The sequence below is a fragment of the Macaca nemestrina genome, chromosome 7 (genome assembly GCF_043159975.1).
Source record: "Macaca nemestrina isolate mMacNem1 chromosome 7, mMacNem.hap1, whole genome shotgun sequence".
NCBI classification, from domain to species: domain Eukaryota; kingdom Metazoa; phylum Chordata; class Mammalia; order Primates; family Cercopithecidae; genus Macaca; species Macaca nemestrina.
The window spans coordinates 150,719,428-150,742,821 of NC_092131.1; the positions used below are offsets into that span (position 1 = coordinate 150,719,428).

Below are 23,394 nucleotides of genomic sequence, written 5' to 3' on the forward strand. Positions count from 1 at the left end.
GAATATTGGAACTCTTTAATTTCCTATTTCCTGCTTTTTCTCTTGTGTTTCAGATCTTACAGGTGCTCAGGACGGCAGTGTACGAATGTTTGAATGGACGCGACCTCAGCAACTTGTCTGCTTTCGTCAAGCTGGCAATGCAAGAGTTACTAGATTATATTTTAATTCACAAGGCAACAAGGTTAGTTTCTGGGGGCTTCTGCTAAATTCATCTGAAAATAATTGTGGATATTTAGGAGTAAGTGATAAAAGTACATTGAAAAATGAATTCATTGACCCTGGATTTAAACTGAGCAGGCAGTTTTTTGGTGTCTATTCATATACTCTCTTTTCTTCCAATAGAAGCAAAAATCTACAAAATTTAGTATGGATTGATCATCTATTTAAAGATACTAAATATACTGTGAGAGTAAAAAAACTGCCTCTGTTGAGTGTGTTGGTGATTCCTATAAGCACAGTCAAGTTCTTGAGAGAAACCTAGTTTCTTACTAAATTTCATCAGTGAGAGGTTAGAGGAAAACAGTGAAACAGGTAAGCAGTTAAGAAGTGACGGAAGGGCCAGGCACAGTTTTTCACACCTGTAATTACAACACTTTAGGAGGCCAAGGCAGGAGGATTGCTTGAACTCCAGCATTTGAGGCAACCTGAACAACAAAGGGAGGCCGCATCCCTACAAAATTTTTAAAAATTAGCCCAGGCATGTGCCTAGTCCTAGCTACTCAGAAGGTTGAGCCTGGAGGATCCCTTGAACCCAGGAGTTTGAGGTTATAGTAAGCTATAATTGCACTACTGCACTCCAGCCTGGGTAACAGAGTGAAACCCTGTCTCAAAGAAAAAAAAAAAGTGACAAGGAATTTTTTAGCACTTGGACTTTTTGGGAATGACAGCAACAGAAACATAGTTAGGGGCAGAATATTTGTTTAGTAGGGCCTTAGTGAATCATCTTTCCATGTTTTTACCTTTGCTGTGGATGCTAAGAACATGTGTTTAGTAGTTATACTGTTCTTACAGTGTGGTGTTGCGGATGGAGAGGGTTTTCTGAGTATCTGGCAAGTTAACCAAACTGCATCAAATCCTAAACCTTATATGGTAAGTATCACTAATGTTCCCAGGGAGCATATAGACAACACTTTGTTTGTTCATGAAGTGCCCGTTTCAGACAGTGAATCTCATTGGTGGTCCTACTGGGAAAAGGATGATCTTGTTCAGCAATCCCAGCCTAACAGCAGCACCCATCCTTACCCTAGTTTTAGACTGAAATGACCTGAAAAACAAAAACCCTTGCTTTTCACCTTGAAGTGCAGTCATTATATTTTAAAAATTTCTGGGGCTTTCCCTGTATATGGTACAACTTGGGGTTTTTTATTATACTTTTATCCATTTTGAAAACTCTATCTTCTTAATATACACACCATAAAATTCTATCATTAAGAATCAGGTTCTGCCAGGTGCGGTGGCTCATGCCTGTAATCCCAGCACCTTGGGAGGCTGAGGCAGGAGAATCACTTGAATCCAGGAGGCGGAAGTTGCAGTGAGCCGAGATTGTGCCACTGCGCTCCAACTTGGGCAATAGAGTGAGACTTCATCTCAAAAAAAGAATCAGGTTCCAAACATCTATTCCAATTTGTTCCAGAATTGTGCTTACCAGATTATAAAATAGCCAATCCCAGTGAGCCACTTTATTAATCCAAATTGGACTACAAAATACTTGGTGATGAAGACAAGTAGATCTTTACCTGATGGAGATACGGTGGGGGAAGGGAACACGGGAGAGGGTGGAAGGTGACACTGTCTTGTGTGAAACTTCAGGCTTCACATATATGCAGGGAGGTTCAGGAAGCCTTGAACCACTTGGGACCAGATAGATTACCCAGATACTTTAAACAAGTTTTCTAAACTATAGATATGTTCTTAATTATGTGTATAAGATATTTCTCTTAAGTTAGTACACTATAGACTGTACCTTGTCTATGCAGAAATGGAAGTAATCTTGAATTTATACTTTTGTCTTCAGTCAGATCTGCACCACTCTAATTCCAGACAGAAAAGCATGCATTATATATTTTAAAATACCTTGACGTCCTAAGACTAGTTGGGTCTGTAAGCATTTCCTTTGTGGCTTATTAAAGCTTATTACATGTATTTGAGATCATTAGCACTAAAATTGACAGGGCTTAGGTAGGTTCATGTACTTTGATGTCCTATTCTTACATAATCTAAAAAACACGACCTCTAATTCTGTTTTTACCAACTCCAGTTATTAAAAATTATTGGACAGGCCGGGCGCGGTGGCTCACGCCTGTAATCCCAGCACTTTGGGAGGCCGAGGCGGGCGGATCACAAGGTCAGGAGATCGAGACCACGGTGAAACCCCGTCTCTACTAAAAATACAAAAAATTAGCCGGGCGCGGTGGCGGGCGCCTGTAGTCCCAGCTACTCAGGAGGCTGAGGCAGGAGAATGGCGTAAACCCAGGAGGCGGAGCTTGCAGTGAGCCGAGATCGCGCCACTGCACTCCAGCCTGGGCGACAGAGCAAGACTCCGTCTCAAAAAAAAAAAAAAAAAAAAAAAAAAAAATTATTGGACAGTAGCCAAATATACACATGGTTAACCCTTATACTATCGCTTATTCTTTTATTCTAGACTGAGTTTTTAAAAACTGTTCTTAGCTCATGCATATAGTATGTTATTAGCAGACTATGTTAGTACTGTATCAAATTTTATCTGATGATAAAATAACATCAGTTGCACTTTGTTTTTCGTAGAGTTGGCAGTGCCACAGTAAAGCCACAAGTGACTTTGCATTTATTACCTCTTCAAGTCTAGTTGCCACATCTGGACACTCCAATGACAATAGGTAGGTTGACAGAAAAGCAAAGCAAGAAATATAAAAATGTTAGAAAAGTATTCTTGCTAAAAGTATGGATTTCTATTGGTAGGATTTTTCCACTCTAGGCATAAAAAAAAAAAAAAAAAAAAAAAAAAAACTTTGTTACATAATTCTTATTTCAGAGTGTTTTTTCTTACCAAAAGGAGAAAAGCAAAAATGAAAGTTATTCCTAATATGTGTAATTTTTATTTTAAAGCTATTCAGTCTTTTTAAAACTACTACTGTTAACACTGTTAGTTTCTCCAGGACTAACAAGCATCTGATACTGTCACCATCATTTTCAACATTTTTATTTTATTGTAGGAGGTTTGGGGGAATAGGTGGTGTTTGGTTACATGGATAAGTTCTTCAGTGGCAATTGCTGAGATTCTGGTACGCCCATCACCTGAGCAGTGTACACTGTACCCAATGTGTAGTCTTTTATCCCTCACCCTCCTCTCACCCCTCCCAAGTCCCCAGAGTCCATTATATATCATTCTGATCCTTTGCATCTTCATAGCTTATCTCCCACTTATAAGTGAGAACATATGACACATGATTTTCCATTCCTGAGTTATTTCACTTAGAATAATGGTCTCTAACTCCATCCAGGTTGCTGCATATGTGATTATTTCATTCCTTTTTATGAAGTATTCCATGGTATATATGTACCACATTTTCTTTTTCCACTTGTTGGTTGATGGACATTTAGGTTGGTTCCGTAGTTTTGCAGTTGTGAATTGTGCTGCTATAAACAGGAGTGTGCAAGTGTCTTTTTCATATAATGACTTCTTTTCTTCTGGGTAGATACCCAGTAGTAGGATTGCTGGATTGAATGGTAGTTCCACTTATAATTCTTTAAGGAATCTCCATATACTGTTTTTCATAGTGGTTGTACTAGTTTACATTCCCACAGCAGTGAAGTGTCCCCTTTTCACCACCTCCATGCCAATATCTATTTTTTGGTTTTTTAATTATGGCCATTCTTGCAGGAATAAGGTAGTATCGTATTGGAGTTTTAATTTGCATTTTCCTGGTAATTAGTGGTTTTAAGCCTTTTTTCATGTTTGTTGCCCATTTGTATTTTGAGAATTGTCTATTCATGTCCTTTGCTCACTTTTGATGGGATTTTGTTAAGTTCCTTGTAGATTCTAGATATTAGTCCCTTGTCAGATATATGCATTGTATTTTCTCCCACTCTGTGGGTTGCCTGTTTACTGTTGCTGTGCAGAAGCTTTTTATTTTAATTAGGTCCTATTTATTTTTGTTGCATTTGCCTTTGGGTTCTTGGTCATGAATTCTTTGTCTTAAGTCAATGTCTAGTGTTTTCGATGTTATCTTCTAGAATTTTTATGGTTTCAGGTGTTAGATTTAAGTTTGATCCATCTTGTGTTGATTTTTGTATAAGGTGAGAGAGGATTCAGGGACTAACAGGCATTTGACACTGTCCCCATCATTCTCAACATTTATTTTGACCTCACATAGTTTTCATTAGCAACACGTGCCCAGGAAAAACATCTCGTTTCCCTAGAGTGGCTACCACCTGGGGATATAAAAGCATTCCTTATACTCAGGAAGTCATATCAGTTTCCTGGAGTGATAATGGAAAGGAGATGGGGTAGAGGATGCAGAGACAGGCAGGACCATATAAGATGGAACTGTGGAGTTTGTCCCTACCCCCATCCTAGTTGGGAATCACTAGTCTCTATAGGTGTGAGTGAACAAAAAAGATAAGAATGAATAAGCAAAATATTTGATTGAAAGACAGGTTGTCCCTGGTGATGACTTAGAACAATTGTTTATGATATATTTTTGTTATTGTGTTTCTTTAAAAGAAATGTTTGCCTCTGGGACACATTAATATCACCCGGAAACAGCCTCATTCATGGTGAGTTAAGGTCTATGATTTTTAAAAATATACCATGAAGGAATAATACACCATGAAGGAATGCTTTCTTGTTTTAATTAGTGAATCCAGTGAGTGTTTATTGTCAGGTTGAAAATGGAGAAATATATGGTCTCAGAAATCCAAAATAGTCTTTATATTGTATTCTATTCAGAAAATATGGTATGGATAGTGGTACTACTAACAAGGCTATTTAAGAGATTAGTTGCAAAGTATTCATTGAGCTTAATAGAAAAGAGCATATTTTAAAGAATTGAACCTAATCATAAAATACATTTTGTCTTTTTTTTCCTTTTTGTGGAGAGCAAGGTCTCACTGTATTGCTCTGACAGGTCTCAAGCTCCTAGGCTCAAGCTATCCTCCCACCTCTGCCTCCCTAAGTACTGGGATTAGGGGCATGAGCCATCACACCTGGCCCTAACCATAAAATAAAACAAAGGTTAACCTTATGATAATGACTAGAAATGTAAATAGTGCCATTTAAATATTCCTTTAAGACAGTACTTGCCAAATTAGTGTCCTAACTCTGTCTTCCACATAGTACCACCCAAAAAGTGCTCCATGCTCAAGTAAGTTTAGTTAAATGAAGTAAATTGTTTTACAGAAAGATTCTCAGTCTTTTAATACACTGATATGCATTTTGAAAGATGTCGTTACTTCTCAATTTTATTGCAGAATTCTGTGAACAGTGGTTAACATTGCTTACAGATTTTCTACATGTTAATTTGAATCCTTAATCATATTAAAATGCAAATACTCCTGGGAAGGATAATTTCTTAACTTGTAACTGAAAACATTCACACATTTCCTCATCGTGGTGTTGTGATGAGAGAACATGTACGGTACAGCACTTGGTTGGGTTAATACTCACCAACTCTGAGAAGCTTGGTCTCTGCTGTTCTGTATACTTTTTATGAGGCAGTATCACTTAGGGCTTAAGGTTTAAACTTTCTTTTTCTCTCTGTGTTCATTTCACATTGAGATTATGGATAAAAGATTTGTTCTGATATTGCTTAACGTTTTTCTTTAATCATATGATTACAGAAATTCAGTGACTTACAAAACAATAAATTGTTCCTTAGAATGAAAAATGCATCAGTAATTTCTGTATTTTAAATGTGGATTTAGACATCATAGTTACCAAGATAAATTGTTTTGAGAAAGTCTCTGACGTTTTTCTTCTTCAGGTTTCACATGCCATGATCATGGTGCCACAGTACTTCAATATGCACCCAAACAGCAACTCCTGATCTCGGGGGGTAGGAAAGGACATGTCTGCATTTTTGACATCAGGCAAAGGCAGCTCATTCACACATTCCAGGCCCATGACTCAGCTATTAAGGCTCTGGCCCTGGATCCCTATGAGGAATATTTTACCACAGGTTCAGCAGAAGGTAACATAAAGGTGAGTCAGTACAAGAGGTTGGAATGTGCTAAAGACTGATTGGAAAGAGAAAAAACAAAAACTCCACATTCTTTGAAATAAAGCTTCGTGGAGATACCAAATGTCTCAACACTCTACCGCCTCCCTATGCTTCTGTATGGTTCTTTCTAAACTGTTCTGGTCAATGAGATTATCAAACTCTTTGGACTTAGGTCATTAGAAAGCTTTAAAGCATTCTATTTTGAGTAAAGTGTATGAGTTTAATACATGAAAATTTTTGATGACATTAATTTGGCTTCTTAGAAGCTTCTCCTCTCTCCTTCAGTACTCTTGTGTGTGGCGGAGGTGGCATTTCCATTAAGTGAGCTAGCGCAGATGCTCCTTGACTTACAGTGGGAGTACGTCCCGACAAACCCATTCTAAGTTAAAAATATCGTTAGGTTGAAAAACATACTTTCAACTTAATATTTTCAATTTACTGTGAGTTTATTGAGACTAACATCAGGATAAGCCAAGGAGCATACTGAATGCGTATTGCTTTCACACTGTCATAAAGTCAAAGTCTTAAGTCACACCATCGTAAGTAGGGGACTGTCTGTACCACACTACTTTTACATAGTCTTAGGGCCTAGCTCAGCATGAGGAACACATTTAACCGAATTAACTCAAATAGTTAATTGAATTAGAGACGGGCTACATATGGTTAACATGAAACTATGAGAGGATGTGAAGAAAAATGTGAAAGGAGGACAGTAAATGCATCGTGGGAGTGATATTATTTCCCACTGAGATAAGCTCTTAGGAAAGAGGCAATGGGTGGGAAGGTTGGGCTTTAGTGAGATCACTTGGACCAAGGGAGCAGAAGGGCCATGTTTTTGCTTTTGGTCTTTTCGTAATGTATTTTTAACTCTTTGTTTTGCACCAGGTTTGGAGATTGACAGGCCATGGCCTAATTCATTCATTTAAAAGTGAACATGCTAAGCAGTCCATATTTCGAAACATTGGGGCCGGAGTCATGCAGATTGACATCATCCAGGGCAATCGGATCTTCTCCTGTGGTGCAGATGGCACGCTGAAAACCAGGGTTTTGCCCAATGCTTTTAACATCCCTAACAGAATTCTTGACATTCTATAGATTTAAAGATTGGGGTTTTATTTTTATATCCATTTCAATTAAAAGGCACAGTACAGTAATCACTAGGCAATTCTGCTTTCTAAGCAGTTAACATTGAAAACAGAATCTCTGTGTAGAATTCGAATATGACCCAAGCTGAGTATTATCTATACAGGTTGGTGGAATGAATGTGCATGTACCTTATTATGCTGACATACTAAAAAAAATAAAACCTAGTATTGTATGAAGGATAGCTATTCTTTACAGCATTTAGCAAACCTGATTCAGAAAACATTTGAGATTAGCAAATTAGTAACTTGAAATAATGAAAAGGACATTTATACCAAATTAAGGAAGAAAATGTTGCTGATTCGGGTTTTTCTTCCTGTTCTTACCACTGACTGAAGCATGCCTGCAGTCTCCTCCTCTTTTGAATGAAGGATAATCATAAGGTGTTAGGAGCGCTAGACCACCAGGAAAACTTTCTTAGCTGTGGAGCAGTGCGTGGTGACCAGTTCTCTGCTGGGAGAGATTATTTCCATTCTTTCCTGCTGAATATTTTTCCTGTTAGTGTTTATACTGAGCTAGTACTGTAACTTGCAAATGAGTGCAAATTTAAATGCAATGTTTTCCTCACAATTTGCACATTTACATTTTTTGGACTGCTAGTTTTTCTATTTAAATATTTGCCTTCATGTTAGGAATGTACTATGTGAACATGACATTTGTAGTTAACCAAACACACCTTCTTAGTCCAGTTTAGTACGTTTTCTTTTCGTGTATTCAAAGTTAAACACCCACAACATTTAAGGATATGTTGAAACTACACCAATAGAGCATTTCATACCATAATTAAAATGAATGTTAGGCTTCTTGTGGCCAGTTAATAGTTGATGAGATTGGTGATATTATTTATTGCCACAGCCTATTGTATAAACTATGCAGAGTTAAATATTTGCTTGTAAAATATTAGCCAATGTTGTCATTACTTTGATGTATTTCCTTGGTTATGACCAAAAATATGTTGATATACTGAAACTAATGTCTGTGTGTTTAAATGTTTACCAGCAAATTGTCTTATGTTAATGAGAATGTTTAATGCCTGTGTGGTAAATAGTAAATACAATGGCATAAAAGTAACTTTCTCTGAAGATGATGTGATGTTCAGGTTGTGAAATATGTATGTAAAAGAAAAATAAATGTTATTTGTTAGAGTTTTATTTTAGTTTGATCTGTTTAAATAGACTGCTCTGGCATTCTTTGATACTGTTTTTGACAGTTGAGATTTTTAATTGGATAAAATGTTTTAACTGTTAGAGACTTTGCAAGCCATTAGGCAGTTTATTCATTCGTAAGTATTTACTGAATACCTTATATACCAAAGCCATTCTAGGAAATGGGATACAGTGGAGAGCCAGACAGAGAAAGCACACAATGTTGAGATTTAGTTGGGCAAGAGCTAACCTCACTATACCTTCTCCAGACAGATTTGGAGTCTTGGCTCTTTGCTTGCTCCTAAGTAAGGGAGGTCAGAATATGCCCATTGACAAGAACAGTCAGGAAAATGAGCTTGTGAGAGACATCTCAATGCCTAAAGGAAAACTGGCTCAAAGGAGCTTTCAGAAAAAAGGGAAGAGAACTTTCTCTGTCAGATAAAAGCAGTAAGAGACTCCAGATTCACCTTCTAGCTTGAAACAACTAAAAGAAAAAAAGAACACAAAATATATAAACAATGGTTCTCAAGGCATTAAGCATCAGGTAGGGAGTGACTGATCCCTGAGAGGTGAGCATTTTAATTGTCCCAACTTACCACCTTGAGAAAATTTCTAGGCCACAGGCAGGAAGAGAACCCAGGCAGAGCTTAATGGTCTCTCCAAGTTGCCAAGATAGAACTGCAAGTCTGGGGAATAGAATGTGGCTAGAGTTTGCAGGCCAAAGGCAACAGAGCTGCATAGGGAGAGGTGCACAGAAGGTCTGTGTTAGTCTGTTCTCACACTGCTATAAGGACATACTTGAGACTAGGTAATTTATAAAGGAAAGAGATTTAATGGACTCATAGTTCCACATGGTTGAGGAGACCTCACAATCATGGCAGAAGGAAAAGGAGGACCAAAGGCACATCTTACATGGTGGCAGGTAAGAAAGCATGTTCAGGGAAACTGCACTTTATAAAAATCATCAGATCTCGTGAGACTTACTATCACGAGAACAGCATGGGAAGAATCTGCCCTCGTGATTCAGTTACCTCCCACTGAGTCCCTCACACAACACTTGGGGATTATGGGAGCTACAATTCAAGATGAAATTGGGTGCAGACACAGTCAAACCACATCAAGATCCTCCTCAATATTTGAGCTGAAAAGGGGATCAGTGTATGTGTATGAGCAAACTACTGGCACCCAGGACAATAGCCATTGAAAGGGATTAGAGGTAACAATCTAGTCACACAAAGCTAGGAATTCAGCAGGCCCGCCTTATCTGTGGCTTTGCTTTCCGTGGTTTCAGTTACCTGTGGTTAGCCATGGTCTGAAAATCGGTGAGTACAGTACAATAAGAAATTGAGAGAGGGAGAGACCATATTCACATAGCTTTTATTACTGTATATTAATTGTATTATTGTTGATCTTTTACTGTGCCTGATTCATAAATTACACTTTTTGAGACAGAGTCACTCAAGTCACCCAGGCTGGGGTGCAGTGGTTTGATCTCAGCTCACTGCAACCTCTGCCTCCTTGGTTCAGATGATTCTCATGCCTCTGCCTCCCAAGTAGCTGGAAGCACAGGCATGTGCCACCATGCCTGGCTAATTTTTGTATTTTTAGAAGAGATGGGGTTTCACCATGTTGGCCAGGCTGGTCTTGAACTCCTGACCTCAAGTAATCTGCCTCCCTCAGCCTCTCAAAGTGCTGGGATTACAGGTATGAGCCACCATGCCTGGCCTAAACTGTATCATACGTATATATAGAAAGGAAAACACATATATAGGGTTCGTTACCATCTGCAGTTTTAAGCATCCATCCACTGGAGTCTTGGAACATCTACCCTTGTAGATAAGGTGGGGGGACTACTGTCATTCATATTCTCACGAACCAGCTGGAAAACCTCATAATTCATGGGGCATTAGGTAGTACTCTCAAGGATTTTGCTGCAGTAGCAAGACAAAATTAGTCCTAGGATAAACACTATCATGGTCCTGCCTAAAAACGCTAAAAAGGAAATGACCAAATTGTTTTCCAAATAGCTAAATTTTATCTGAGGACATAGCTCCAGAATATTTGTAGGAATACAAAAATGTCCAACACTCAACAAGGTAAAATTCACAATATTTGACATTAAAAAAAAATGCATGAAAACTAGGTAAATACAAACCATAATGAGGGAAAACATACATCAAAACAGATCTAGAAATAACACAGATGATAAAATTAATAGCATTATAACTATTTCATGTGTCCAAGAAGCTAGAGAAACAATTCAATGTTAAGAAGAGACAGGGAAGACACACAGATTCAAATCAAACTTACAGAAATGAAAACTATAATGTTTGAGATAAAAAAAATACACCGGATTCACAGCAGATTAGACATTGCAGAGAGAAAAATTAGTGAATATGAAGGCACAATAGAAACTATCCAAAAGGAAACACTTTTAAAAAACACTGGAACCAAGTAACGCCAGTGAGCTCTGGGACAACTTTGAGCATCCTAATGTATGTGTAATTGGAGTCCCTGAGGGAGGAAGGTAAAGAAAAAATAAAATAATGGCCAAATATTTTCCAGTTTTGATTCAACCACAGATCCAAGAGGTTTAATGAAACTCAAGCACAGGAAACAAGGAAAATACAGCAACACTCATCACAATCAAATTGCTTAAAATCAGTGATAAGGGAAAAATGTTAGGATCACAAAGAGAAAATAGACACATTGCATACATAAGAACAAAGGTAAGGATGACAGCAGATTTATTTCAGGAACAATGCAAACCAGAAGAGTGGAGCAACATCTTTAAAGTACTCGAAGCAAAAAAGCTGTCAATCTAGAATTCTTTGCCCAGTGAAAATACCTTTCAAAAATGAAGTTTATAAGACATGAAAAGGGTAAAATAATTCATCGCCAGCAAATCTGCACTATAAGAAATATCAAAGGAATATAAAGAAAGTTTCTCAATCAGAAGGCAAAATGATACCAGATGGAAATACAGATCTATTCAAAGGAATAAAGAGTACCAGCAATTATAACTACATAAGTAAATTATATAAAGACGTTTCCTCATTGTTTAAATCTCTCCTAGACAATTGTTTAAAGCATAATAAGTAAGGCCAGTCATGGTGGCTCGCGCCTGTAATCCCAGCAATTTGGGAGGCCAATTGGGGTGGGGGCGGATCATCTGAGGTCAGGAGTTCAAGACCAGCCTGGCCAACGTGGTGAAACCTTGTCTCTACTAAAAATACAAAAATTAGCCAGGCATGGTGGTGGGCATCTGTAATCCCAGCTACTCAGGAGCCTGAGGCAGAAGAATCGCTTGAACCTGGGAGGTAGAGATTGCAGTGAGCCGAGATTGCACTACTGCACTCTAGCCTGAGTGACAGAGCGCAACTGTCTCAAAAAAATTTTAAAAAGCGTAAGTAATAATGTATTGTGTGTATATGTACAGGTAAAACATACGACATCAGCACAAAGGCCAGGAGGGGAGAACTAGAAGTATACTGTTGTAAGCTTCTTACACTATATGTGAAGTGATATATCACTTAAAGTTAGATAAAAATCTACAGTAAAATTAGTTTGGGGAACGACATCAGCAAGATAGCAGAATGGGACTTTCCAATGCTCACCCCTCACAGAAACACCAATTTAAAGAACTATCCATGCATGAAAATACACTCACAAGAGCTAAGGAAACCAAATGAGAGATTACAGCACCTGAATGTTACACAGAAATGAGAAAAGACGCTGTGAAGAGGATAGGAAAGAGTTTTACAAAAAGGACCCATGCCACCCTCCCTCCAACCCTGGGTAGAATGACATGGAGAAAGATACCTTCCGCATGCAGGATAGAGAGGGAGGTGAGCACCAGAATGGTACCTCGGACCCCAACACCATGCCTGCTCCAGTAAAACCCAGTGCTAGACCCCTGTTGCCCAGATTTCAGGCCACTACCCGCAGACTGAGCCTCTAAGCCCATCTAAGTAGCAGGCAGGTTCCTGCAGCCCCAGGCCCCTCACTGGACTTCGTTTCTGGGCCCGATTTCTAGGCTCGCCTCAGCAGCCCCAGGCTCTGGAACGGTTCCAATGCCAGGCCAAACACCGCAGTCAGGCTCCAGGATGGCCCCGAGGACTCAGTCCTCAGATCCATCCAGTGACAGGCAGACCCTACTGGATCTAGGCTCCAGACAAGACCCTATGGAGCTGCCTGCAGGCCTACCTTGGTGCCAGTAGACTTATTCTCTCAGACCTACCCCAGGGCTGGGTTGTCCCCAGTGGCTCCATGCTCCAGACCGTTCCCAGTGCTGGGCTGGCCTCTATAGCCCTGGGCTTCAGGCTCCCTCCAGTGTTGGGCCAGTCCCTGCAGCCCTAGTCATCAATGGGACACCCATGGACCCTAGCTCCAGGCCTGCCCTAGCACCAGTTTAGCACTTGCAGCCTCAGGCTCCAGACTATTCTCAGGCTCCAGGCCTGTCCCACTGCCAGGATGGCCCCAGTGACCTGAGGCTCCAGACTGCCCACAACACCCGGCTGGCACCAGCAGCCTCAGGCTCCAGGCTGGCCCTGCAACCCCAGACTCCAGACCAGCCTTCATAGACCTGGTTTCCAGGTCCTCCCCAGCCTCAAGCCAGAATTCACAGGACCCAGCCTCCAGCCAGCCCTTGCAGACCAGGGACCCAGTCTGCCCCAGTGCCAGGCTGGGCCTACACAACCCCAGACTTCAGGCTAGTACATGCAGACCCATCCTGTAGGCCTGCTCCAGCACTAGATTGGCAGCCATTGACCCCAGTACCAGGATGGCCCTGGCAGCCCGAGCTCCAGAGCAGCTCAGTGCAGGCTGGCCCACATAACCCCAGGTTTCAGGCCCACCCCAGCACCAGGTAGAGACACCTGGCCTCAGGCACCAGATTGACACTTGCTGCCTCAGGAACCAGTCTGTGTTAGCTCCAGGTTGGCCTTTGCAGTCCCAGACTCCAGGCTGGCATCCATAGACCCAGCCTCCAGGTTTTCCCAGCAACAGGCTGGCCCCCATGGTCCCAGGCTCTATGCCTGCCCTAGCACTAGGTCAGCACCCACAAACCCCAGTCCCAAGCTGGTATGTGTGGACACAGGCTCTCAGCCTATCCAGTGCCAGGCCAGTTCTTACAAACCCATGCTCCAGCAGACCCAAGGTTCAGACCTGTCCTAGTAGACCCAGTACCAGGCTAGCCCCTGCAGACTCAGGACCCAGACCTGGCCCTACAGACTCAGAGTCAAGGTCTCTCCCAGTGGACTTGTATGCCAGGATCATCCCATTGCCTGGCTAGACCCTGCAGATTCACAGTCAAAGCCTGTATGTACCCCAGCACTAGATCAGTTCCCATAGACCTCATCAACAGGTCTACTCCAGTGAATCTATCCTCATAGACCTAGGCACCAGGCCCGCCTGCCCAAGAACACAAGAAGCAAGCCTGCCCATGGGCCATAATAGATAGCCTGGCCAGAATCTCTGGATAGATTGACTGGTGAAGTACTTGCCCAACCAAAGCAGGTCGGCAAAGACTCAAATCAGTCCCTTTCTGACATGAATGCATGGCCACATGAGTCAAGAACAATCAGGGACACATGACACCACCAAAAGAACAAGATAAAGCACTAGCAACTGACCCTAAAGAAATGAAGACTTACGATCCAGCAACTACACTTTTGGATATTTACTCAAAAGTCAGTTTGTTGAAGAGATGTTTGCACAGTTATCTTTATTGTAGCACTGTTCACTATAGTCATCTTAAGAAATCAACCTAAGGGTCCATCAACGAATGAATAAAGAAGATGAGGTATATATACGAATGAAATATTATTCAATCTTTATACGGAAGGAAATACTATCATTTGTGATAACGTGGATGGGTTTGGAGAACACTATGCTAAGTGAAATAAGCCAGGCATCGCTGGGCGCTGCGGGAAAGAGAACACATCAATTGTGAGGCAATGAACTCAGTGCTGTCCTGTTAGAGCAGAAAGGGAAACCAGACCACACTCAGCTGATGCCTGTCCATGGAAGGAACATTTAAACCAACCGTAGCCAGAGGGGAATCACTGATCCCAGCAGTCTGAACTTGAGTGCCTGTAAACCTTGTCACTGAGGTCAACAGTGCTCTGGGTCTCCAGGTAAACTTGAAAGACAGTCTAGGCTATAAGGACTGCAACTCTTAGGCAAGTCCTAGTGCTGAATTACACCAAGACAGTGGACTTGGAGGGGACATACGAGACACCAGCTGGAGCACTTAAGGGAGTGCTGGCATCACCTCTTCCCTAACCCCAAGCTACATAGCTCATGGTCCCAAGAGAGACCTCTTCCTTCCACTTGAGGAGAGGAGAGGGAAGAGTGGGGAGGACTGTATCTTATTACATCTAAAATACCAGCCCAGCAACAGCACAATAGGATACCATTCAGAGTCATGAGGCCCCTATTCCAGGCCCTAGCTCTCAGATGACATTTCTAGACACACACTAGGCCAAAATGGAACCCATTGCCTTGACAGAAAGAATCTAGTCCGGGCAGGATTAACTGGAGAGCCCTTGGGCCCTGAATAACTAGGAGTGATACCCAACTATTATACTGAGGGCCTTAGGTAAGCCTCTGAGATCTGCTGGCTTCAGATGAGACTCAGCACTTTCCCAGCTGTAGTGGCAACAGAAAAGCAGAGGGAAAAGTGTCTTGCGCCTTTGGTACCAACACTGCCACAGGAGGGGAGAGCACCAAGAGGGCTCTTGGGGTCCCTCAATTCCAAGACACGACTCTTAGATGGCATTTCAGGACCTGCCATGGGCCAGAGGGGAGCCCACTGTCCTGAAGGGTGAGTCTTAGGCCAGACAGCATTCACGACAAGCTGATTTAAGAAACCTTGTGCCTTAAGGGAACATCAGCAGTAATCTGGTAGTACTCCTTGTGGCTTGGGGTGGCAGTGGCTGTGGGGTGAGGCTGCTCTCCCTTTGGAAAGGGGAAGGAAAAGTGAGAAGGACTGCATCATGTAGTTTGAGTGCCAGCTCAGCTGCAATACAATAGAACACCAAGTAGACTTCTAAGGGTTTTTAACTCTAGTCTCCGATTCCCAGATGGCACTTCTGGACCCACCTGGGGCTTGGGCAATGTCCCTGCCCAGAAGGGAAGGACAAAGGTCTGACTGGCTTTGGCACCTGGTGATTATAGAGCCCAAGGGCCTTGAGTGAACATAGGCAGTAGTCAGGGAGTGGTTGCAGCTGGCCTTGGAGGACACCCAGTGCTGTGCTGGCTTCAGGTCTGACGCAGTACAGTCATACTGGTAGTGGCCACAGAGGTGCTTGTGTCACACCACCCTCAGCTTTAGCTGGCTCAGAAGAGAAATGGAGACTCTGTATGTTTGGGAGAAAGTTAAGGGAAGAGAACAAGAGTCTCTGCCCAGAAAACCAGAGAATTCTGGATCTTGTCCAAGACCATCAAGGCGGTACCTCTACAAATCTTCAAGAATGACAGTGTTTCTAGGCTTGGGTTACCCCCTCAGGCAGGTACAGCTTAGGTCAATATACCAAAGTCCTTTCAAATATCTGGAAAGTCTTCCCAATAAGGACAGCTACAAATAACCCCAGACAGTGAAGATTACAATAAGTCCCTAACCCTTCAATGCCCAGACACTAAAGAACATTTACTAGCATCAATATTATCCAGGAAAACATGACCTCGCCAAATAAACTAAATAAACCACCAGAGACTAATCCTAAAGAAACAGAGACATGTGACCTTTCAGACAGAAAATTCAAAATAACTGTGTTGAGGAAACTTAAATAAATTCAAGATAACACAGAAGGAATCCAGAATTCTATGAGATAAATGTACCTAAGAGATTGAAATAATTAAAAAGAATTAAGCAGAAATTCTGGAGCTGAAACTTGCAATTGGCATACTGAGGAATTCCAAGTCCTTTAATAGCAGAACTGATCAAGCAGAAGAAAGAATTAATGAGCTTGAAGACAGGCTATTTGAAAATACACAGTCAAAGGAGACAAAAGGAAAAAGAACAGAAAACAATAAAGCACAACTATAGGATCTAGAAAACAGCCTCAAAAGGGTAGATCTAAGACTCATTGGCCTTAAAGAGGAGGTACAGAATGAATTAGGGGTAGAAAGTTTATTCAAATGGATAACAGAAAACTTTCCAAACCTAGAGAAAGATATCAATATCCAAGTGCAAGAAAGTTATTAAACATGAAACAAATTTAACCCAAAGAATACTGCAACAAGACATTTAATAATCAAACTCCCAAAGGTCAAAGATAAAGATCCTAAAAGCACCAGAGAAAATAAATAAAGAAATAACATACAATGAAGCTCCAATAACTGCCAGCTGACTTTTCAGTGGAAACCTTACAGACCTTACAGGAGGGAGTGGCATGACATATTTAAAGTGCTGAAAAAAACAAACACTTTTACCCTAGAATAGTATATCCAGCAAAAACATCCTCCAAACATGAAGGAGAAATAAGGACTTTCCCAGATAAACAAACCTGATAGATTTCATCAATGCCAGACCTGTCCTACAAGAAATGCTAAAGGGAATACTGCAACCAGAAATAAAATAAAATATCAATGAACAATAAATAATCACCCGAAGGTACACAACTCACTGGTAATAGTATGTACACTGAGAAATACAGAATATTATAACACTGAAAGTGTACTGTGTAATCTTCTGTTATCCTAAGTAGAAAGACTAAATGATGAACCAACCAAAAATAATAACTATGACAACTTTTCAAGACAGTTAAGATTTATAAGATATAAATAGAAACAACAAAAATTTAAAAAGGAGGGGGATGAAGTTAAGGCATAGACTTTTATTAGTGTTTTTTTTGCTTGTTTATGCAAATAGTGCTAAGTTGTTATCAGGTTAAAATAATGGGTTATAAGATAGTATTTGAAAGCATCATGGTAACCTCAAATCAAAAAACATCTAATGGATATACAGAAATAAAAAGCAAGAAACTAAATCATATCACCAGAGAAAATCACCTCTACTAGAGGAAGACAGTAAGAAAAAAATGAAGATTACAAAGGAACCAGAAAACAAATAATAAAATGGCAAGAGTACATTCTTACGTATCAATAACAACATTGAATGTAAATGGACTAAACTCTCCAATCAAAAAACAGACTGGCCGAATGGATAAAAAAACAAGACCCATTGATCTGTTGCCTACAAGAAACACACTTCACCTATGAAGACATGCATAGACTGAAAACAAAAGGTTGGAAAAAGATAATCCATGCCAATGGAAACCAAAAGAGAGCAGGAGTAGCTATACTTATATTAGACAAAACATATTTCAAGAAAAAAACTATCATAAGAGACAAAGAAGGTCACTATGTAATGATAATGGGGTCAATTTAGCAAGAGGACATAATTTTAAATATACATGCACCTAACACTGGAGCACCCAGATATATAAAGGAAATATTCCTAGAGCTAAAGAAAGAGATTGGCTTCAATACAGTAATAGCTGGAGATTTCAACACCCCACTTTCAGTATTGGACAGATCTTCCAGACAGAAAATCAATAAAGAAACACCATACTTAATCTGCACTATAGAACAAATGGATCTAATAGACATTTACAGAATGTTGCATCCAATGGCTGCAGAGTACACATTCTTTTCCTCAGCACATGGATCATTCTGAAGGATAGACCATATGTTAGGTCACAAAACAAGTCTTAAAACATTCAAAGAAACTGCAATCATATCAAGCATCTTCTCTGACCACAATAGAATGTAACTAGAAAACAAGAGGAATTTTGGAAACAATGCAAACACATGGAAATTAAACAATGCATTCCTGAATGACCAGTGTGTCAATTAAGAAATTAAGAAGGAAAATGAAAAATTTATTGAAACAAATGACAATCAAAACACGACATACAAAAACCTATGGGATACAGCAACTAAAAAAGGTAAGTTTATAGCTATAACTGCCTACATCTGAAAAGAGGAAAAACTTCAAATAATTTTTTTTTTTTTTGAGACAGAGTCTCACTTTGTCACCCACGCTGGAGTGCAGTGGTGTGATCTTGGCTCACTGAAATCTCCACCTCCCAGGTTCAAATGATTCTCCTGCCTCAGCCTCCTGAGTAGATGGGATTACAGGTGTGTGCCACCATGCCTGGCTAATTTTTGTATTTTTAGTAGAAATGGGGTTTCGCCACACTGGCCAGGCTGGTCTCGAACTCTGGGCCTCAGGTGACCCACCCTTCTTGACCTCCCAAAATGCTGGGATTACAGGCATGAGCCACCGTGCCTGGCTTACAACGCATCTTAAAGAGCTAGAAAAACAACAGCAAACCAAACCCCAAATTAATAGAAGAAAAGAAATAAAGATTAGAGCAGAAATAAATGAAATTGAAAACATACATAAAAGTTCAATGAAACAAAAAGTTCATTTTTTGAAAAAGTTAAACACAATTGACAAAACTTCAGCCAGACTAAGAAAAACAGAGAGGGGCCTGGCACGGGGGCTTATGCCTGTAATCCCAGCACTTTGGAATTACAGGCATAATTTGGAAGGCCAAGGCAGGCAGATCATGAGGTCAGGAGTTTGAGACCAGCCTGGCCAATATGGTGAATCTCTGTCTCTACTAAAAATACTAAAATTAGCAGGGCACAGTGGTACATGCCTGTAATCCCAGCTACTCAGGAGGCTGAGGCAGGAGAATTGCTTGAACTGGGACCCGGGAGGCAGAGGTTGTGGTGAGCCAAGATTGCGCCATTGCACTCCAGCCTAGATGACAAGAGTGAAACTCTGTCTCCAAAAAAAAAAAAAAAAAAAGATTCAAATAAAATCAGAAATGAAAAAAAGGATATCACAACTGCTACTACAGAAAGTCAAAAGATAATTAGTGACTACTATTAAGTATATGCCAATCAACTGGAAAATCTAGAAGAAATGGACAAATTCCAGATACATAAAACCTACCAAGATTAAATTAGGAAAATCCAAAACCTGGATGGACCAATAAATAAGTAACGAGATCAAAGCCATAATGAAAAGTCTCTCAGTAAAGAAAACCTAGGACCCAATGGCTTCACTGTTGAATTCTACCAATATACCAATCCTCCTCAAACTATTCTGGAAAATAGAGGAGGGGAGAATACTTTCAAATTCATCCTATGAAGCCACTATTACCCTGATACTAAAACCAGACAAAGACAAAGCACCACCACCACAAAGCAAAACTACAGGTCAATATCTCTGATAAACATTGATGCAAAAATCCTCAACAAAGTATTAGCAAACTGAATTCAACAACACATTAAAAAGATGATTCATCATGACCAAGTGAGATTTATCCCAGAAGATGCAAGGATAATTTAACATATGCAAATAAATCAATGTGACACATCACATGAACAGAAACAGAATGAAGGACAAAATCCATATGATCATTTCAATTGATGCTGAAAAAGCATTTGACAACATTCAACATTCTTTCATGATGAAAACCCTAAAAAATTGAGTGCAGAAGAACATACCCCAAACAATAAAATCCATATACCACAGACACAGCTAATATCGTACTGAATAGAGAAAAACTGTAAGCCTTTCTTCTAAGATCTGGAGCACAACAATGATGACCACTGTCACCACTGTCATTCACCATAGTACTGAATGCCCTAGTTAGAGCAATCAGAAAAGAGAAATATATAAAGGGCATCCAAATTGGAAATAATTCAAATTATCCCTATTTGCTGATGATATAATCTTATATTTGAGAAAACATCTCCAAGACCACCAAAAAGCTATTAGAACTGATAAATTAAGTTGCAGGATACAAAATCAACATACAAAAATCAGTAGCATTTCCATATGCCAATAGCAAACAATCTGAAAAAGAAATTAGGAAGTGGTACTTTACATTAGTCACATATAAAATCAAATACCTAGGAATTAGCCAAAGAAGTGAAAGATCTCTATAATGAAAACTCTAAAACACTGATGAAATTACAGAAGACATCAAAAAATGGAAAAATATTCCATGTTCATGGATCAGGAGAATAAATTTTGTTAAAATGTCCATGCAACCCAAAGCAATCTACACAGATTCAACACAATCCCTATTGAAATACCAATGACATTCTTTATAGAAATAGATAAAAACGATCCTAAAATTTATATGGAACCACAAAAGACCCAGAATAGCCATACCTTTCTTAAACGAAAACTGGAGGAATCACATTACACGACTTCAAATTAGACTACAGAGTTACAGTAACAAAAACAGCATGATACTAGTATAAAAACAGACACATAGACCAATGGAACAGAACAGAGAACCCAGAAACAAATATACATGCCTACAGTGAGCTCATTTTTGACAAAGGTGCCAAGAACATACACTGGAGAAAAATAGTCTATTCAATAAATGGTGCTGGGAAAACTGGAAATCTATATGCAAAAGAATGATTCTAGACCCCTATCTCTTGCCATATACAAAACTCAAATCAAAACGGATTAAAGACTTAAATTTAGCTATCTCAAACTATGAAACTATTGCATGAAAACACTGGGGGAAACTCTAGGACTTTGGTCTGGGCAAATGTTTCTTGAGCAATACCCAACAAAGCACAGGCAACCAAAGCAAACATGGACAAATGGGATCACATCAAGTTAAAAAGCTTCTGCACAGCAAAGGAAATAATCAACAAAGTGAATAGACAACCCACAGAATGGTAGAAAATATTTGTAAACTACCCCCTCAACAAGAGATTAATAATCAGAATATACAAGAAGCTCAAACAACTCTATAGGAACAAAATCTAATAATCCAATAAAAATGAGCAAAAGATTTGAATAGACATTTCTCAAAAGAATACCTACAAATGACAAACAGGCATATGAAAAGAATGCTCAGCATCATGGATCATCAGAGAAATGTAAATCAAAACTACAATGAAATACCATCTCACCTCAGTTAAAATGGCTTATATTCAAAGACAAACAATATCAAATGCTGGTGAGGATGTGGAAAAAAGGAAACCATTGTACGCTGTTGGCAGGAATGTAAATTAGTACCACCAGTGTGGAGAACAGTTTGGAGGTTCCTCAAAAAACTAAAAATTTAGCTATCACATGACCCAGCAATCCCACTGCCAGCTATATACCCAAAAGAAATGAAATCAGTATATCAAAAAGATATCTGCACTCCTATATTTGTTGCAGTACTGTTTACAGTAGCTAAGATTTGGGAACAACCTAAATGTCCATCAAAAGATGAATGAATAAAGAAAATGTAGTACATTTACACAATAGAGTACTATTCAGCCATAAAATCGAATAAGATCTCATTTGTGGCAACATAGATGAAACTGGAGATTATGTTAAGTGAAACGAGGCAGGCACAAAAGACAAACATCACATGTTCTCACTTATTTGTGGGATCTAAAAATCAAAACAATTGAACTCATGGTAGAAGGATGGGTGCTAGAGGCTAGAAAGGGTAGCGGGGGGTTTGGGGGGAAGTGGGAATCATTAACGGGTACACAAAAACAAAGAATAAGACCTACTATTTGGTAGCACGACAGGATGACTATAGCCAATAATAACGTAATTGTATATTTTAAAATAACTTGAATAATGTAATTGGGTTGTTTGTAACTCAAAGGAAAAATGCCTGAAGGGATGAATTATATAATCTCATTCTCCATGACGGACTTATTTCACATTGCATGTCTGTATCAAAGCATCTCATATACCCCATAAATGTATATATCTACTAAGTACCCACAAAAAAATTTTAAAATAATAAAAAAGAATGTCAGAATAATATGGTAATGGCGGTGTGTAAATGACTTATATCTTTAGAATGGAGGTTAAAACTCAAAATTACTAATAACAGTTACAATTATTTGTTCAGGAATACACAATATAAAAAGATGTAAGTTGTGACAACCAAAACGTAACATGTGAGGAGGGAGAATAAAGTATAGAGTTTTTGTATGCAATCAAAGTATCAGCTTAAAGTAGCTGTTATATGATGCTTTATGCATGCTTCATATAACTACAAAGCAAAAACATAGTAGACACATAAAAGATAAAAAGAAATCAAAGTATACCACTACAGAAAATTATCTAATTACAAGGAAGACAGCAAGAGAAGAGATACAGAAAAAAAACCTACAAAGCAACCAGAAAATAATTAACAAATTGGCAGTAGTCTTTATCAATAATTACATTGAATATAAATGGATTAATCAAAAGATCAAGTGGCTAAATGGATTATTTTTAAAAAGACCCAACTATGTGCTGCCTACAAGAGACTAACTTCCCGTTTGAAGAAACATATCAACTGAAAGTGAAGGGATGTAAAAATATATTCCAGGCAACTGGAGACCCAAAGTATACCTAGATAATTAGGCATTCAGTTAAAACTGCAATAAGAGACAAAGGAGATTATATGATAAAGGGGTCAGTTCATCAAGAGGATATCACAAATGTAAATACATATGCATCCAACATCAGAGCACCTGAACACATAAAGCAAATATTGATAGATTTGAAGGGATAGACTGCAATACAATAATAGTGGGAGATTTCAGTACTCCACTTTCAGCAATAAACAGACCAGACAGAAAATCAGTAAGAAAATATTCGACTTAAATTATGCTTGAGACCAAATGGACCTAACAGACTTAAAGAGAACATTCCATTTAATAGCAGAATACACATTCAAGTGCAGATAGAACATGCTCCAGGATGGGTCATGAGTTAAGCCACAAAACAAGTCTTCACAAATTTAAAATTAAAATTATAATCTTTTCTAACCTCAATAGGATGAAACTAAAAATCAGTAATAGAAGGAATTTCAGAAACTTTACAAATACAATAAAATTAAACATACTCCTAACAATCCATG

At 39.3% G+C, this 23,394-nt stretch overlaps 1 protein-coding gene and 1 long non-coding RNA gene across 6 annotated transcripts in view; one reads left to right on the forward strand and one right to left on the reverse strand.

Annotated features, from left to right (window-relative positions):
* LOC105490349 (Dmx like 2) overlaps positions 1–8,491 on the forward strand; it is a 173,030-nt gene extending 164,539 nt beyond the window's left edge. For 4 of the 5 annotated variants that reach the window (XM_011755853.2, XM_011755871.3, XM_011755861.2 and 1 more), the window contains 6 exons: positions 54–181; positions 1,012–1,089; positions 2,764–2,855; positions 4,703–4,755; positions 5,961–6,178; positions 7,083–8,491. In XM_011755853.2, the coding sequence (XP_011754155.2) occupies positions 54–181; positions 1,012–1,089; positions 2,764–2,855; positions 4,703–4,755; positions 5,961–6,178; positions 7,083–7,292 (779 nt within the window). In that variant the 3' untranslated portion in view covers positions 7,293–8,491. Of the gene's footprint in view, positions 1–53; positions 182–1,011; positions 1,090–2,763; positions 2,856–4,702; positions 4,756–5,960; positions 6,179–7,082 lie in introns of those variants that run through there. The other variant, XM_071066852.1, reaches the window with a different exon arrangement.
* LOC139355429 (uncharacterized) overlaps positions 1–23,394 on the reverse strand; it is a 35,904-nt gene that overhangs the window by 377 nt on the left and 12,133 nt on the right. Inside the window, exon 2 of the long non-coding RNA XR_011606048.1 lies at positions 1,964–2,030. This is a non-coding gene — a long non-coding RNA (uncharacterized lncRNA). The remainder of the gene's footprint in view (positions 1–1,963; positions 2,031–23,394) is intronic.